The sequence below is a fragment of the Macaca nemestrina genome, chromosome 1, assembly GCF_043159975.1.
Source record: "Macaca nemestrina isolate mMacNem1 chromosome 1, mMacNem.hap1, whole genome shotgun sequence".
NCBI lineage: Eukaryota > Metazoa > Chordata > Mammalia > Primates > Cercopithecidae > Macaca > Macaca nemestrina.
Window position 1 is genome coordinate 219,527,607 of NC_092125.1, and position 18,568 is coordinate 219,546,174.

Sequence of the window (18,568 nt, forward strand, 5' to 3'; positions counted from 1 at the left end):
AAAGTTGTATTTCTTCCAGGAGCTCAGTGTAAGGCAGGTGACTCACTCTGTGGCAGGGAAAAGGCTCCCACAGACCTTAGTCCTTCCAGAAAGGAGAGGAAACTCCATATCCTTTCTTCTCCTCCACACTCAGTCAGTGTCAGCCAACTCCACCCGCCCTGTGCTGGCTGCTGTGTGCCCTGCAGGGGTCTCTAAAGGAAACAGATGACCCTCACGTGTCCTAAGCCCTGAGGCAGGGCAGCGTTTAGGGCTGCCAAGTCCGAGGGCCTGGTTCGTTTTCTATTCTTGTTGTAACAAAGTGACACAACGCAGTGGCTTCACACGGGGTCCCCAAGCCCCATGCCATGGACTGGTACTGGTCCCTCGCCTCTTAGGAAGCAGGCTGCACAGCAGGAGGTGAGGAGAGAGTGAAGTTTCATCTGTATTTACAGCTGCTCCCCATCGCTCACATTACTGCCTGAGCTCCAACTCCTGTCTGATCAGCAGCGATGGCATCAGATTCTCATAGGAGCGTGAACCCTCTTGTGAACCCTGCATGTGAAGGATCTAGGGTGTGAGCTCCTTATGAAAATCTAATGCCTGATGATCTGTCACTGTCTCCCATCACCCCTAGATGGGACCACCTAGTTGCAAGAAAACAAGCTCAGGGCTTCCACTGATTCTACATTAGGGTGAATTGTATAATTATTTCATTATATATTACAATGTAATAATAATAGAAATAAAGTGCACAAGAAATGTAATGCATGTGATGCACTGGAATCATCCCCAAACCATCCCCCAACCCCGGGAACCTGGAAAAACTGTCTTCCATGAAACCCATCCCTGGTGCCCAAGAGGTTGGGGACTGCTAGCCTAACATAACACAAATTAATTAATACAAATGAATTTTCTTATAGTAGTTCTGGAGGTCACAGGTCTAAAATGGGTATCACTGGGCTAAAACCCTGGTGCTGGCAGGGCTGCCTTTCTTCTGGAGGCTCTAGGGAAAGTCTGTTTCCTTGCCTTTCCCAGCTTCTAGAGGTCTCCGGCACTCCTTGGTTTGCAGCCCCTTCCTACCTCTTAAAAGCTAGCAACAATGTGTCAAAGCCCCACATTAAATCCCTCTGGCCTCTGCTCCTTGGGTCACATCTCCTCTGACTCTCTCTTCTGCCTCCCCGTCTACTTTCAAGGGCCCTTGTGATCCACTGGGCCCACCAGAGACTCATCCCAAGGACATCTGATTGGCAACCTTCGTTCCCCTTTGCTGTGTGACCTAACTCATTCACAAGTCCCAGGAATTAGGCTGGGAACATCTTTGGGAGAGGGGGACATCATTATTCTGCCAACAACAGGCCCTGAGCCCATTGGGCAGGGAAGCTGGTCCAGAAAGCTGCCTAGAGGATGCGGAGCCTGAACCTGGACCAGGCGGAAGAGTGACCATCTGGAGGCTGGGGGAGAATAAAATACAAATGCAGAGACCTTGAGGGGACAGAAGGGAGGTGACGCCATCAGCACATCCAGGAGCCACACAGATGTAACCACACCACCACGCGCCAGAAAGACAGTGACCAGGCTGCAAAGAGAGGGAGAGGGAGGGAAATGAAAATGGGGACATCCTAAAACACCATACTTCACATAGTGACTCCTGCTGAAAAGCTCCAAGGTCCCCGAGCTTCTGGTGTGATCGTCGAGTTCACTGTGACCATCGCCTACCATCTGCCTGAAGCAAAGCCTCAACATCAGGTATTCCTTCCCACCTCCATGTACAGACTAGTCTTCCAGACTTTGTTCAAGCCATTTTCCCCCAGTAATACATATGCGGGAGCCGGGTGCAGTGGCTTATGCCTGCAATCCCAGCACTTTGGGAGGCTGGGTCGGGCGATCATCTGAGGTCAGGGGTTCGAGACCACCCTGGCCAACATGGTGAAACCCAGTCTCTACTAAAAATACAAAATTAGCTGGGTGTGGTGGCACACGCCTGTAGCCCCAGCTACTCGGGGGGCTGAGACAGGAGAATTGCTTGAACCCAGGAGATGGAGGTTGCAGTGAGCTGAGATGGCACCACTATTCTCCAGCCTGGGTGAGACAGAGCAAGACTCCGTCTCAAAAGAAAAAAAAAAAATGGGTAAAATACCAATTTTGAAGCGCAAATTAGACCAGAGGATTTTAACGTAGCAGAGTACAAAGGATTAGGTTTCAGATACGCACTGCAACGAACCTTCAAGAAACTACCACTGAGTTTCAGCATGGTATCAAAGAACACTCACAATTATCTAACAAGGCAATTAATATGATCCTTTCTTTTCCAACTATTAATACAAAACTGTGTACGCCAGATTTTCAACCAAAACAACAATCCCACGAGACAGACGGAGCAGAGATGAGAACTCAGCACTCTGCTATGAAGCCAGACACCAGTGAGTTTTACAAAAATGTTTAAAAAACAGTGCTGCTCTTCTCATTCAAATCTGTTTGGGAAAGTACAGCTACTTCTCATTAAAAGATAACTGTATTGGTGGGGCAAGGTATCTCACGCCTGTAATCCCAGCACTTTGGGAGGCTGAGGCGGACAGATTGCTTAAGATCAAGAGTTTTAGACCAACCTGGGCAACATGGTGAAATCCTGTCTCTGCTAAAAATACAAAAATTAGCCGGGCGTGGTGGCAGGTGCCTGTAGTCCCAGCTACTCGGGAGGCTGAGGCACGAGAATCACTTGAACCCAGAAGGCGGATGTTGCAGTGAGCCAAGATCATGCCCCTGCACTCCAGCCTGGGTGACAGAGTGAGACTATCTAAAAAAGAAAAGAAAAGAGAAAGATACTGTACTTACATTAACATATAATGAATTTATTATGATGATTTTAAAATAAATTACTGAAGATTTACATCCTTTTTCTAGTTTTAATTTTGAAAACATTAATACTGTTTGAAAACATTAATTTTGTTCATTAAAAATGAACAAAAGCTCTTTGGGGGTCTTCAATTCTGTAAAGGTGTAAAGTGTAAAGCTTTTTTCTTAAAAAGCTTAAGAAATGCGTCTTACGAAAATAAACAGATTTACACACACGGATCTTTATGACAGTGTTCTATAACGGCAAAAACACAAACAGAAAGACAGAGAGAGAAAAAAAGTAGAAACAACTTAAATGTCTAATAATAGGGAAACGGCTAAATAAATTATGGTATCTCCATTTGCTAGAACATTATGTAGTCATTAAAAATTATGTTTTCAAAGAGTATTTATTGTTGTGGGAACACGCTCAAAACACTTGACATGCTGTTAAGAGATTTAAAAAGGAATGAAGCAAATTTTCACCATCATTGTTTCTGTGCTGCCTTGATTCGTGGGGAAATCATGAAATTGAGGAGGCCTGAGGAAATCAACAGACACCCCAAAGGGGGTCCCCCAGGCTACACGCTTACCACATGAGCCAGGCAGGGCTCATGCAGTTTATACATCAGATGATATCATTGATGAGGTGGGCTTGGTGGCTCATGCCTGTAATCTCAGCACTTTGGAAAGCCGACTCGGGCAGATCGTTTGAGCCCAGGAGTTTGAGACCAGACTGAGCAACACGGCAAGACTCCATCTCTACAAAAAAATACAAAAATTAGCCAGGCATGGTGGTATGTGCCTGTAGTTCCAGCTACTCTGGAGGTTCATTTGAGCCCAGGAGGCAGAGGTTGCAGTGAGCTGAGATTGCTCCAGTGCACTTCAAGCCTGGATGACAGAGTGAGACCCTGTCTCAAAAAAAAAAAAATCTCTCTCTCTCTCTCTCTCTTAAACAATCATTCAGGTTTCTGCCTTTAAGCTCATGAGGAGACCAAAATTCAAAACCAAACTTTCCCACACTCATTTCCAAAGAAACAAAGGAATCTTCTAAGCCCCCGTTTTTCCCAAACACGATTCTTTTCATTGCTTTTGTGTTGTAACCACAGACTGATGTTTTGGGTGCCTGCTTGAGTTCCTATTCCTCTCACATGCTAGAAATTTCGGGTCTCATTCAAACACAAGACGGCGGGGGAGTTAGTTGGAGAGGGAATCTGCCAGGGGTAAGTCTTTGGGGGCTTTGCTTTTTCCCACGTTAGGGACACCGGATGTTAACAAGTGTCGCCCAACATCTGCTGCTTGCTCGGCTTGCGCGTTTATTCCCCCTCTCCTCATTATAGGCATATAAATCCCTTTCCATGCCCTGGACTCCTTCTGCCCACATCTGTCTGCAATTTACTCACCGTGTGCTGTGGCTGGTGAAGCATCTTATTTATGACTTTGTAGAATTCCAGGCAGGATGCTTGTGGCGGCTGAAGGTACCCATCTCACTGCCTTTCAGGAATGCTGCTACCTGGAGCTTGGATAGGCTAGGGGGGGTCTCAGGTCTGGACCACCCCTCATGAGAATCAGACAAACAGCATCTCCAAGCAGATCTCAGTATTGGCACCAATGGTACTACACACCAGGCCATGCACTTTCTACCTCAATCTTCACAACAACCCTATGAAGTAGGCTACTGTTTATCAGTCCCAATGATAAGAAACACAGGCATTGTTACTATTACTCTCAGCAAAGGAATAATGGGGCAGGGAGGTTAAAGAATGCAACCAAGCTCTAGAACCAGAAATACCACTTGACCCAGGAATCCCATTACTGGGTATATACCCAAAGGATTATAAATCATTCTACTATAAAGACACATGTACACGTATGTTTATTGCAGCACTATTTACAATAGCAAAGACTTGGAACCAGCCCAAATGCCCATCAATGACAGACTGGATAAAGAAAATGTGGTACATATACATCATGGAATACTATGCAACCACAAAAAAAGAATGAGTTCGCGTCTTTTGCAGGGACATGGATAAAGCTAGAAACCATCATTCTCAGCAAACTATCACAGGAACAGAAAACCAAACACCGCATGTTCTCACTCGTAAGTGGGAGTTGAACAATGAGAACACATGGACACAGGGAGGGGAACATCACACACTGGGGCCTGTTGGGTGGTGGGTGCAAGGGGAGGGAGAGCTTTAGGACAAACACCTAATGCATGCAGGGCTTAAAACCTAGATGATGAGTTGATAGGTACAGCAAACCACCATGGTACATGTATACTTATGTAACAAACCTGCACGTTCTGCACATTTATCTCAGAACTTACAGTAAAATAAAAAAGTAAAAACAAAGGAATGCATTCAAGCTCACATAGCTAATAAGTGGTAGAGGTGAGATTCAAGCCCAGATCTGACTTGAGTCCGCTGTCACCACCACTGAAGTAAGAATGACTTCTGTCTCTCGCATCCGGGCCAACTTCCTTCCCCGTAACACACCCAGAGGGAAGATGAGGCGTGTCTGTGCAGCGGGAATAAGTCTCTGCTTCTGCTGCTAATTAGCTCTGTCACCTTGGTCAAGTTATTTACTCTCCCTGAACCTCATTCAGGCGTCTCCACCTGAGAAATGGGGTTTCCAGCTCCTGGCAGGATTGAGGTGAATGGTAAGTCATGTGCTTAGAACGGTGTTGGCACCCAGTAGGTGCTCAATAAAGCTTCCTTTTCATGAATACTGACAAGTCCTTGTTGCTTATATTAATATTCCTACAAAGGGGTAGATCTCTGCATCCCTGGGCAAGGCCAAAGATCTTTGGTGGTGGATAAGAAATCTTACAGCACAGAGTTAGGAAAGATTGCCTGTACAGCTCTGTGCCTTGTGGGCTAAAGAGAGAAGGAGGTACATTATCGTAACGGCGGGAACTATTTATCACCTTTCCAGGCATTACCTCCTTTCATTCTCACAACCTCCTGCAAAGCCACCGTTAATGTCCCATCACTCAGATCAGGAAACTGAGGTTTGGAAAGCTAGGTTGTACATCCCAGTAGCTGAGGATGGTGGTGTAAGTGAGCCTTTGCTTAACCCCCGGCCCATCCCTCTAGGCCCAGGAACCGCTAAGGGAGGTTTTTCTCCTCCTTGCAGGTCCAGAAGAGCACATAGGGGTGAAAATCCTGTCCCTGGTCAAAGACACGGAGGTCAGCGTCTCTGTCGCTGGGACACAGAGTGGGAAAGGTGACTGAGCAGCATCTGGCTGCTTTCTGAGCCACCCTGTACTCTCCACTACATGAGAAAGCTTCACAAGACCAAACGACAATAGCTTGCACAGCCTGGGCCCAGCAGCACTTGCTTGTGGGAGATTCCCGAGACGTGGGTCTCCATCCTGATGAAGGAGAATGGATATTACAGGATCCTGGGAAACTGGGCATGGAGGATGGCGCACACAGATCTGCCTAGATTGCCGGGTGGCTGCATAGAGGCGAAGCGTGCCTGCTTGGCAAAATGACTTCCCAGGCATGCCATGTCAGCTGGGCCACAATGCTCCCCAAAATCCACTGCAGCTTCAAAAGACCACCCAAAACGCTGCCGCCATGGCCCCACCAGAAACAAGACCCCAGAAGAAGAGGGTCATCCACCTGCCTCGGAGAGCAACATGTACTGCTGAAAAGAACATTTGTCAAGAGTGCTGTGACACTCTGGATAGAAGCTCACCCTCAACTGAGGACTTCCCAGGCTTTCTGGGGGATGGTCAGCTGTGCACTGGACAGATAGCCTTCTTGGCCTGCTGCCCACATCACACCTTTTGTCAGCGAACTGGCTCTGACTGAGCCAATTAATGGTTCAGCAAAATCCATTCTCCCTTTTACCCTGTTAGAGTCCTAGCTGGGACAAGGCCACATAGCTAGAAACTACATTTCCCAGAATCCTCTGCATCAAGGAATGGTCACATGACCAAGCTCTCACAAAGGCAAATCTCTGGCCCTCGATTCTGGCTCTTTCCCTGAGGTCTCTCATAGACCGAGGGGAAAACATACACCCAACCAGACTCAAATGCTCACTGCGGGGTGGTTAAGGAAGAAACAGATTCTTTAAGCCTCTGCGTTTTGGGGTCTCTTTGTTACAGCAGCACGGTATTAACCTAATTAATAAACCTGCTTTAGCTTCAGAAACAACATTTTTAAAGAGGACTCATTGTTCTAGTGAATGATAACTGGAAAGCAGGTTGCAAAGCTTTGTCTTTTCTAGAAGAAGCAAAGACACTGAGGGGGCTTAAGAGAATCAGTGCAGACCCCTAAGGCTATGTTTTCCCCAGATGTTTGATGCCTGAGTTCTCCAAGCACTGTGGAGTCCATTGACAGGTTACATGATGGCTTCCAACCTTTCTCAAATAACCTGCTGAGACCCTTCTTCCAGCCCCACAGAATGTGGGCAGGTGCCTCCCGGGAGAGAGTGATGTGGGTCCCTCCAGGGAAACCAGGCTGAGCATGTGGACACCGGTTTCCTCATCTAAATTAATTTCTGGCTGAAGACACACCAGCCACATGGTAGTTACGGGTCTGTGGTCCTTGTCTTCAAGAGACCCCCTGGACACTACACCATGTCATCTTCCAACTCCTTCCTCTGAGCCCAGGAGAGCCCATCATGGTGAGCAAGAGGGACGCATGGGACACAGACATGTCCTCCAGCAGAGAAACTAGTGTAGCCACACTGTGCTCTGAGTGGACACCGAAGGACCCCAAGGGTGCCGGGTAAGAGAGACTTGGCTGCTGGGCCAGCGTCCTGGTCCAGCCAAGATGCCCACCCACTAATCACAACCCAGAGGGAGGCACCTCACATCCAGCCATATGGGCAATGTGTGATGGTCACACTGGAGGAAGGAATGGCATCTGCACCCACCCCACAAGATGCAGAATTCCACTTGAAGAAGGGACAGGGCAGCCGTGGCTGGAGGTGGGTGCTGGGAGACCCCTGTGTCCATCTGCGTGCGTCACTTCCGCTGCATGGGGAGGACCCCAGATCCCTGGGGCCTGAGCCCCCAGCAAAGGAACCGCCGCTCACTCATCACTCACCCTGCAAGGCTTCTTTGGCTCTGGCTAGCTCCTGCTCCTTCTGGGCCAGTTGGACCCTGAGCTCGGTGGCCGAGAGGACCTCGGAGGACTTGCCGCCCTGTGACTCCTCCAAGTCCTTTGCCAACATCTCCTTCATCTGCCGGAGAAGGTGAACTTCCTCCTGGAGCCGCGACACTTCTTCCCGCAGGAGCACTAGGGGAGAAGGGCACAGGGTTAGAGGACAGGAACGTCGGCTGCCGCTCACTCGCGTTTTCTGGGGATGGTTTGAGGTTGCTTTGGCTTTTCTGTTTGCTCTGCATTCAGGGCCTTTCCTACATATGTGAAAGGAGGAGAATCCCTCGAAACCACTGCCTTATTCCAAAGAGCCCCAGCACCAATTTTAGGCCCCACCCACAGTCTGCAGAGCACACCTAGTGAGACCCCCCCACCCGCCACCACGACTCCGGGGAATCCACTGTCACTGTCCTGCACTCAGAATGCCCACTCCAGTGGCCGACGGTCTTAGGAGTTAGCATCATAACCACGAGCCAACAGTATGCTGAGTTGAGTTTCATAAGCATTATCTCATTTAAGCCACCAAAACCTTCAGATGCTAGGGACCATCATAATCCCATTTTACAAATTAGGACCTCGAGGCCCAGAGAGATTAAGTAACTCCAGGTGGTCATAAAGTTAGTGCGTTGCAGAGCTGGGATTTGAACCAAGGCCTGGCTGACTCCACAGCCCGGACTCCCAGTCTCATGCTTGGGAAACAGCCATAGAAAGGCATATTCAACACATTTTGCAAAACACATAACCTTGAGGAGCTCAGCACTGTGTACAAACAGAACTTACGCATTTGCACCTGACTGTCCTGCAGGAAAATAGGGTCTAATGAGCAGTGACAAGGTGACACCGTGGACAGAGGTTTCTGCAGCACTTAAATCCAACCCTACGTACAGTGAGGCCCCAGGAATGGGGCCAAGGAGAACACTCAGGCCCTGGGTGCTGGGAGGGACCCAGAAGGTATGTCCTCCTCTCAGAGTGAGAGCCATGTCAACGCAGGTGTTGTCAGCTTCTCAGTCCTGTGGGCAGATAGACACACCCACACCCAGGTCAGCTCACCTGGGCAACGGTGAAAACAGAACTGCTGAGGGGTGCTAGAGGCAATCAGGCTGTGCACAGGCGCCAGGCTACGCATACCTCTGCATAACTCTTAGGAGAGCGCATTAAGAGAAGGAGCAAACCTCATTTAGGAGACGGTGGAAGGACACGCTGAAATATTCATTAAGCAGGTCCCCTTGAGAATGAACAGATGAAGGTGCCACACTCACCAGCCTCGTGCTGGCCACTGGGCCACCCCCACCCTCCGCACACTGCCTTCCCCTTCCTTCCCTCATTTTACATCACAGAGGGACCTGGGGAGGGGACAAGGGCAGCCCTGGCTGGGGCCAGGCCTCTGCCTACATCCTCTCTCTCTTCCCACCTACAGCCACACTCGTCCCCCTCTCTACAATATGCCACGCTCTTTCCAGCATAGCGCCTTTGTCTCTGCAGTGCCCTCCACCTGAACATCCTTTCCTGGTTCTTCCTGTGGCTGCCTCCTCATTGTGACACAAGCATCCACTCCACATCACCTGCGTGGAAGGGCCTTCTCTCACCACCCTGTGTGATACTCTATTTATCTGTCTCCTTCCCAAACTCAATGTGGGCTCCAGGGGTGGGTGGGGGTGCAGGGCTGTCTGTGTCCATCACCGCTATGGTGGAAGCTCAGCACACTCTGCCCCGCCGCCCTGCACCCTGCCACCCTGAGCCCCGGCCTCCCTCCTCCTCGCTCTTTCTCCGCAGTAGCTGTCAGCGCCTGTCATGTCCTGTGGATCTGTTTATCCACAGGCTGGCTGTAAGACCCAGGAGGGCGGGAACTTGAGTCTGTTTTGTCCATGGCCGCATCCTCGTGCCTAGAACAGCACCTGGCACCTGGCCACCCTCGAGAATGAACAGACGAAGGCGCCGCACTCACCAGCCTTGCGCTGGCCACCCGGCTGTCCCACCCTCTGCACGGACTCCTCTCCTCCCCATACTGCCTTCCCCTTCCCTCCATTCCACATCACAGAGGGACCAGGGGAGGGGCCAAGGGCAGCCCTGGCTGGACCGGACATGTGCAGGTAGAGCCAGGAGCATCCCTGCTGCTAAAAGGGGATGTGTACTCCCTGGAGGTCCGGTGCACAGTCCTCTACCACGAGGGTCATGGAAGGGGCATGGCTGGGGGCACAGCTTTGGAGTCACCAGGTCTCCAGCCAGGCACGTGGTGGCTGATGAGCAAGTCCCTCCCTGCTGACCCTCGGACACTGCATCTGTTAAACAGGGTCTAACCCTCATTGGCTGTGAGGCTCCTCGGAGGCATTGGAAGTGCCCCTCCTCATAAAGGAAATGCTCCATGTACACAGGAAGTGTTCATGTACACAGGAAGTGCCCTGGGTACACAGGAAGTGCTCCATGTACATAAGAAGTGCTCCATGTACACAGGAAGTACCCCATGTACATATGCTAGAAGTGCTCCGTGAATGCCATGTACAGAGAGGGTGCAATAATGGTAATGCACTGCCTTCTCCTACCCTCGCCATCAGTGCCTACTGGCAATCTCTAAGGCACTACAACCCTCTGGACTCCCTAGGCATCCACTGGCCTCGAGGCTGAGTGGGCAGAGCCAGGTCCAGGGGAGGGGGCAGGCAGAGGGGGAGCAGGGCTGAGCCCTGAGGATGGAGCACCTCTCTCCCACCAGCCGCCTTGGGAAAAGGTGGTGGCAACTCCAGCCCCTATTTCCTCGTCCATCTCACATCACTTCCTGAGGCCACGATGGGCCCCGCCACCCCTCTAAGGAGAGGAGGCCTCCCAGGGTACCACCTTGCCCTCCCAGCTCCTCCTAACCTGAGTCCTTCCTCCCCACAGAAGCCCGAGGGCGCCTCTGAAGTGCAAGGCACATCTCACTTGGCCCCGACAGCCTCCCTGCCCCGCTCGGCATATTAGCTGCCTCTTCGGCCCTGTCTGAGGCCTCCTTCAGGTTGCTGGCTTCTCTCAGTTCTGGAAGGCGCTAGACTCGCTGCACCTCGGGGCCTCCGCAGAGCTGTGTCCTGCCTGGGAGCTCCTCTCCCCTCTTCACAGTTTCCTTCCCATCAGTCTGTCTCAGCCTCACTGTCACAGCCACAAGAGACCTAAAACGGCTCCGCTCCCGTCCAGTGTCAACAGCACAGCAGGCAACCCGGACAAAACCCCGTAGTGACTTGGAGGCTCACTCACTCCCCAGCTGCGTGCTCGGTGGACACAGGATCCGAGAACAGGGCCCGATCGCATATCCTGCCCTGTCTCCTTCACTATCGGGTCTCGAGTGCTGGAAACAGTGTCTGTGCGACACATCAGGGGCACTCGGTGACGTCTGTCGAACGCCTCCATCCACCTAACATGGAGAGGTCCCTGCCCATACCACGCATGGCTCTGGGCATGGGGGCACTGGGGTGAAAGCCCCAGACAGGCCCCACTCTCAGGTTAGTGCTCCTGGATCCCACCATCAAAGGACCCCCAACCTCATGTGCCACGGAGGCAGCCCAGGAACTGTCCAAGTCTCTTAGCAAAACTCCTAAGTAGGAGGTTTGCTTTTGGGGCCACACCCCTGCCCTCTTTCTGGGTAAACATTTGGGGCCCACCTACACTCCAGGCCAGGAAAGAGAAGGGAAGACTCCTGGCCTCAAGAAGCCTCCAGCAAATAGACGCACGTACAAAGAAACAGAAGACGGAAAGGGCCACATGTACTCGGAGCACTCAGACACCCTGGAGAAGTTGGTGGCATTCCAGAGGGACCCTAGAGGATGCGACTGGGGAAGGAGGAAGTGGTGTGAACAAAGGCAGCTGCAAGGCTGGAGGGTCCTGAGTGACCAGGAAATGGGTGCCAGGTGAGGAAGAACAGGAGGAAGGCTGGAGAGGTCAGATTATAAAAGGCTCAGCCCCAACCACCCCTCAGCGCTCCTGCCTCAGCTCACTATCTCTAGCAGTCGCCAAGGCTGGAATTTTCTCCTCTTGATCAATACTCTACAATCTTCCATCCTGCCAGGGCCCCTGTTCCCTACTCGACTGTCACTAAGAGTCTATTTCACAATAAGGTGTGAGTGACTGCTAACAGTATGTCCGTTGTCACACAGGTAGAAGAGGCAGGTTTGTTTTGGCTTAATTTTGTGTTTTATTGAGATGGAGTTTCACTCCTGTTGCCCAGGCTGGAGGGCAGTGGCGTGATCTCGGCTCACTACAACCTCTGCCTACCGGGTTCAAGTGATTCTCCTGCCTCAGCCTCCCGAGTAGCTGGGATTACAGGCTACAGGCCCGCCACCATGCCCGGGTAATTTTTTGTATTTTTAGTAGAGACGGGGTTTCACCATGTTGGCCAGGCTGGTCTCAAACTCCTGACCTCAGGTGATCCACCTGCTTTGGCCTCCCAAAGTGCTGGGATTACAGGTGTGAGCCACCGTGCTGGGTCTTTTTTTTTTTTTTTTTCAGTGACTTCTGGGTCTCCTCCAACCACCCGAGGAAGCCGCCAAGATTGTTTACTGTTGTCCAGGAAGAAGGCAAAGGATTCCAAGACATTTGGCTTCAAACCTAGGCCTGGCCAGGGCCTCGTCTTGACTTTGCACAAGCCTCATGTCACTTCTCTGGGTCTCAGTTGTCATGTATGCTGCACAGATGCCACCCACTTAGGGTTGCCAGAGTAAGCAAAACAAAACAAAGTAATGCCAAACAAACACCCCTAGACGCACAGATAGATTTGAATTTCAGATAAACAACAAATCATTTTCAGTGTATGTCCCAACTACTGCATGGAACATACCTATATTAACCATTGATTCATCACGTATCTGAAATTTAAATTTAACTGGGCGTCTTGTGTTTTATCGCAGCAGTGCTACTCCCATCTCGTGGGGATTTTGACACCATGAAATGGGACAACCAGGGGAGCGGGCTTTGCCTGAGCACTGCACAGGAGGGAGGCGGGGCAGGCACAGAAAGGGCATCTGCCAGGGTCTTCTCTGCACCCTGCACTCAGATGAGAGCAGAGAGTGAGATGGAGCTGAGTGCCATGTGCCTTTCTCTTTGGCTAACAGTGGCAAAGGCAGATTTTTTTCCTGCGCGCTTCTTAACAGGTGTATCTGATGCCTAAGCCCCACCCCTCCAGTCAGGCTGTGAATAAGCTGATGGGAGGCTCGAGGGCGGGTCACCAGGTGCGGCACCTGCAGGAGCCAAGTCTTAGGAGACCAGGCTGGAAAAACAACTCCACGGAAAGAGAGAGGCTTATCGGAGCTTGCTAACTGCACCTGCCCCAGCTGGGTGTGGAGGCCCAGGTCTCGCATCCCCCAGACTCTTCCAGGAGTGGAGACGGCCCTGGGACTGCAATCTCAGCCTAAGCGCCAAGAGCACAGCCTCTCAATTTACCAGTTCTGGGGCCACCACAACGCATTTCTCCTCCCTGGGCCTCGGTGGCCTCACCTGTAAAACAGGGGAGATGGGAATAAATAAGACACGTGTAAAGTGCTTACATGTGCCTGGCACACTGAGCACTGTGTCCACAACTCATCTTCCCCTCTGCAGACGGGACCAACCACATTTCTGAAGAAACAATAAAGAAGCTGCCATTGGAAGACTTGCATTTCTTCCTCAGAGGAACTATTACGTTGCTGTGTGACCGTGGGCCAGTCACTGTCTCTCACAGGCTGGAGTGCAGTGGCTGGATCTCAGCTTGTTGCAAGCTCCGCCTCCCGGGTTCACGCCATTCTCCTGCCTCAACCTCCCGAGTAGCTGGGACTACAGGCGCCTGCCACCACGCCTGGCTAATTTTTTGTATTTTTAGTAGAGACAGGGTTTCACCGTGTTAGCCAGGATGGTCTCAAGCTCCTGACCTCGTGATCCGCCCGCCTCGGCCTCCCAAAGTGATGGGATGACAGGCGTGAGCCACCGCGCCTGGCCACAGGTGACTATCTTACGTACAAATTAATTAAAATGAAAAACTCAGTTTCTCTAGCCACATTTCAAGTGCACCCACGTGGCTAGGAGCTAAGGTAAGGGACAGTGCAGATCCAGACCGCTGCCGTGACTGCACGGAGCTCTCCTATTGGCGCTGGGCTAGAGGGTGTGAGATGAAGATGGTTTTTGTTAAGCATCTGGAGCAGCTCGGGCTGGTGACCCAAGGACAGGAGAAAGCCATTTGCCAAAGGCAAAACAGCTACTGAGGAAGGAGTCATCCTTTCTGGAGAAAACTTTCCTGGCCTTTGCCCAAGGACAAAAACCCCCAAAGATTGATTGGGTACCTTTCTGCTGACGCTGGGGAACCGCAGCGCCCTCAGGCCCCTGAGTAGAGGGGCCCAAAACCCATAGACTTAGCAGAGTTCTCTTGGCCATAGTAGCAGGAAGTAAACATTGTCTGGGAAACGGTAGCCCTCCTGCCCCAGGGAGCCAACTGTTACCAATGGTGCTACCCTCGGTGGGGACGAGGATACCAGCAGGCAGGCCATGCCGCAGGTCCCTGGGGCCTCCTCCCCAAGGGAAAGGGGGTGTGGGGTACCCACTCAGAGGAAAGGTCCATACCAGGTGGCAAAGGGAGCTGGGGCAGACCCTTGCCCTTCTGCAGCCCATCTCCTTTAGTCTGCAAAAGCAATGAGTCCCACTTTTTAAAAATGCTGTTTTCCAGCTTCCCTTTCAGCTAGGGTTGTCCATGTGACACACTTCTGGCCAGTGAGGTGCAGAAAAAAAGTTCCTTAAGAGGACCGACCCTTACAAAAATAGGGCTTTACCTCTTTCTCCACCTTTCTCCACCTTCTCTACTTCTGGAAAGTGGACTTAATGGCTAGAGCTACAGCAGCCACCTAAAACAGAAGGCAACCTCTCGGACCGCTAAGACTCTGGGTGAATTGTAGGTTTGTAAACTCAGCCTCCCCAAGCCAAAGGTCTAACTAACAATAATATTATGAGTATTATTTATTATAATAACAATTACATCTTTCTTAATACTTCTTGAGCACATACTCTATGCCCTAAGCTTTGCTGTATTTTACCTGCTTAACTAGTTTAATTCTCACAGTAACTCCATGAAGCAGATCCTACTATCATCATCCACAGTTTCCAGATGGGGAAGTTGAGGCACAGAGGAGTTAAATGGCTTGGCCAAGATCACACAGGGTGAAGAGCAGAGCCAGGGTTTGGACACAGATGGTCTGGTTCCAGCACTTCCAGCCTCAACTGTCACGCTATCACCTTCCAAAAGGAGAGGAGCAAGGTCTGTGGGTGACACAAGGGCTTCCTGAGCCAGCAGGGCCCAGGTGGCAACCAGGCTTGGCAGATGCCAGTGAAGGCAGGCATGCCCCTCAGCAGGGTATGAGTGAGTCAGCCACTCAGTGCATGGCGGTCCTGGCCCTCCACTAGGGACACTCCCTGCACAGCCCCTGGAGAAGGGTATGGCCATGGAGCCAGCCTGTCCATTCCACGAGGGCAGGGACTGTTCTGCCCACACCCGACACCCAACACCGTGCTCCATGCCGTGTTCTTGGGAGGCACGCAGTGCAGTGCTGAGGCGGGCACACAGGTTTGGGGTCAGCTCGCTGGGGCTCAGTCTTGGCTCCCCCACTTCCCAGCTATTTGACCTGTGGACAAGCAACCTCTGATGTCTTACCTGAAAATGGAGCCAAGGCCAGTCTCTCAGGCCTGTGGTAAACATTAAACAAAGCAATCATCTCAGTGGAAACTCTCCGGAAGGTTCTACATGAGGGTCAAATGTAGCTCATCACGATCGTGTCGGAAAAGGGTAAACCTCCTTGATGTTCCGGAAGAAGACTTTGGCCTCACTAACTGCAGAACCCTGACCTTCGGGTTTCCCCAGCCCAGGAAGGTGGGATGAAACAGCAGAGATGAATGTGCTGAAGGCTGAGTCATCAAGTCTAGAGAACGAGGGAGGCAGAGAGCTTGGGGGGCTCTGAGTGGAGTCCAGGCTTGGAGGGACCATCCCCAGCTGACCATCAGGGGTGGACGCCCTGATCAACAGCCATGCAAACTCACTGAACACAAACTGTACACTTAAGAGCCAAGCATTTTACTGTATGTGATTATACCCCAAGAAAAAAAATCTAAATTTAGCAGTAGCATATTTCAGATTTTCCATTAAAAACTCATTTTTGTAGCCCTCCCCACAAAATAAATCCAGATACACAACCAACCAACCCCCTATTCTCCAGCAGGCCCCCATGAAAGCGGTATCCTGGTCTAAACCCCATCCATCTTGGTGGATTTGTGAACAGCGAGGGGTCTGTGTGTCCAGGAAACACCAGGGTGTTTGCTTGAGCCACACACACACACACACACCCCCCACACACACACACACAGTGGGAAAGAAATTGGATGCCTAGAGAATGGTCCCACACCCACCACAGCCAAATGGAGGTCACTTCCAAGTGACAAGCGCTCTGTATTGACCTGCCACTGTCTCCATGAAGCCTTGCAGAGACCATGGCTGCTGCCACCCCTGAGTAGGTGGATGCCAGGTGCTGGATGACAGCCCCCATCTCATGACCCCATGCAGGGCTGTGGTGGTCCCCACCTGAGGCCCACAGCCATTGGCAGGCCACGGGATCAATCCCAGGTCTGCTGGGCTCTGTGCCGCCCTGCCGTGCACTGGTCCAGCAGCACCTAGTAGGTTGTGAGTGCCCCCTTCGCCACCACTCTTGCTATTATTGAATTGGGGCCAAATCAGGTCCAGATGTGATTTTAGTACACTGGGATGATGCCTGTTCTAAAAATAAGGAATCATATTGTCCTTGGAGGGTTAGTTTTAAGACAGAGACATGAATGGGCACGGTGACTCATGACTTAATCCTGGCACTTTGGGAAGCCGAGGGGGATGGATCGCCTGAGGTCATGAGTTCGAGGCCAGCCTGGTCAACATAGCCAAACCCCGTTTCTACCAAAAATACAAAAAATTAGCCGGGCGTGGTGGCAGCCACCTGTAATCCCAGCTACTTGGAAGGCTGAGGCAGGAAAATTGCTTGAACCTGGGAAGTGGCAGTTGCAGCGAGCCGAGATTGTGCCACTGTGATCCAGCCTGGGTGACAGAGACTTTGTCTAAAATAAATAAATAAATGAATGGATGAATGAATGAATGAATGAATAAGTAAATAAATAAAAATTAAAAAAAAAAAAAGAGACACAATGACTCTCATGGGCAAAGTCATCTTAAGAGACAGGGACTCCCAGGCCCCCAAGACTAAGCAGTGACGGGACGAATGTATTAATGCATCCAACAAAGCAGGTACCCAGCAGAGGAGGGGAGTCCTGAAAGGAAGAATCAGAGACGAGGAGGCCGGCAGAGCTCACCGCCCAGGGCAGAGCAGGCGGGGGTCTTCGCCAGGGGACTAGGGACCTCCTCTGTTCTGCAGTTCTGCGGGCGTAGCACGCGGCAGGAAAGAAATGCATCTTTGCTCTGAGCTTGAATGTGCTTGTCGCCTTTGCCCAGGTGATCAGAGTCACGCTTTCTGAGCCCTTCACATGTGTTGAGATTGATGGAAATCTTCATGTGCATGAATTCTCAGTCCCCTTAAGGACCCTAGGGGACCTCCCCATTTTACAAAAGAAACTGAGTCACAGAGAGAATATGCAGTTAAACATAGGAAGTTTGCTGTTCCTTGTAACCACTGATCTATTCCCCTTCTCCTGTGGGTACGGCTGCCAGACTCAAGACGCCGTGCAGGCAGACAAAAGCCGTGTGCACCTTTCCTGTCTGGGCCTGCAGCTGGGCAGACAGCCCTGAAACCTTCCCTGGAGAGTTACCCCCATTTTCATCCTTCCCCTGGACGGGGAGGCCTGAGGTCACAGAACCTCAGCCTCTTTGCTCAGCTGGCCCAGCGTCTGAGTGGGGTTGGGAGTCCTGGATTAGCCCAGCCCAGGGCCGCTGCAGCAGCCACACCGGCTCTCTATTGCAGACTCCTCCAAAGCCTCCTCCAAGCTCTGTATATGACCAGAGGTGCCATAAGGAAACTCAGCTCGCGGCATCCTAAGGCTTGTCTGTGGAGTGAGAAGTCTGGTGGCTGTAGGCTGGAAAATGCCAGCCTCAGGAACACGCTTCTGTTGGTCACCCTGAGCCTTCCAGGGCGAGGTGAGCCTAGCCTTGGCATCACTCCTTCCATGGGGCTGACCCTCTCAGGCCCACCCTGGCCTCCCCTCTCCTGCCTGGTCCCTGCGTGGGGAGCTGGAAGCAGCGCCATCTTCTTGAACCACCTCTGTCCCCATTTGCCAGATGGACCCTCCCATCCGTCCCTCAGTCCCCAGTCCCTGGTGGCAGGCAGGTAAAAGTGGGAGCCATGCAGGGCTGCGGTGGTCCCTACCTGAAGCTTACAGACATTGGCGGGACACGGGATCAAGCCCAGGTCTGCTGGGCTCTGTGGCCGCCCTGCCACAGCTTGGTGGAGATTTCCATGTCCTCCGGGCCTATGTCATATGATCCTGACACTCAGCAGGGGGTGACGGGAAGCAGTCCAGCCATCCCCAAACAGGAGAAGACTCTCAAATAACACCCACCTACTCCCCTACAGGGTTTCTTCCAAGGCGCTCCCCCGCCCGGAGAGCCGCTTGGTAACTCTTACTACAGGTGGGTGTGGAGGGTGCAGGGACTCAGGTAATACAGCCTTTGTCCT

At 51.6% G+C, this 18,568-nt stretch overlaps 1 protein-coding gene across 7 annotated transcripts in view; it reads right to left on the reverse strand.

The window, feature by feature from the left end:
* LOC105473204 (kazrin, periplakin interacting protein) overlaps positions 1-18,568 on the reverse strand; it is a 1,227,585-nt gene that overhangs the window by 144,850 nt on the left and 1,064,167 nt on the right. For all 7 annotated transcript variants that reach the window (XM_011726865.3, XM_071100389.1, XM_011726867.3 and 4 more), the window contains one exon: positions 7,875-8,066. In XM_011726865.3, the coding sequence (XP_011725167.2) occupies positions 7,875-8,066 (192 nt within the window). The remainder of the gene's footprint in view (positions 1-7,874; positions 8,067-18,568) is intronic.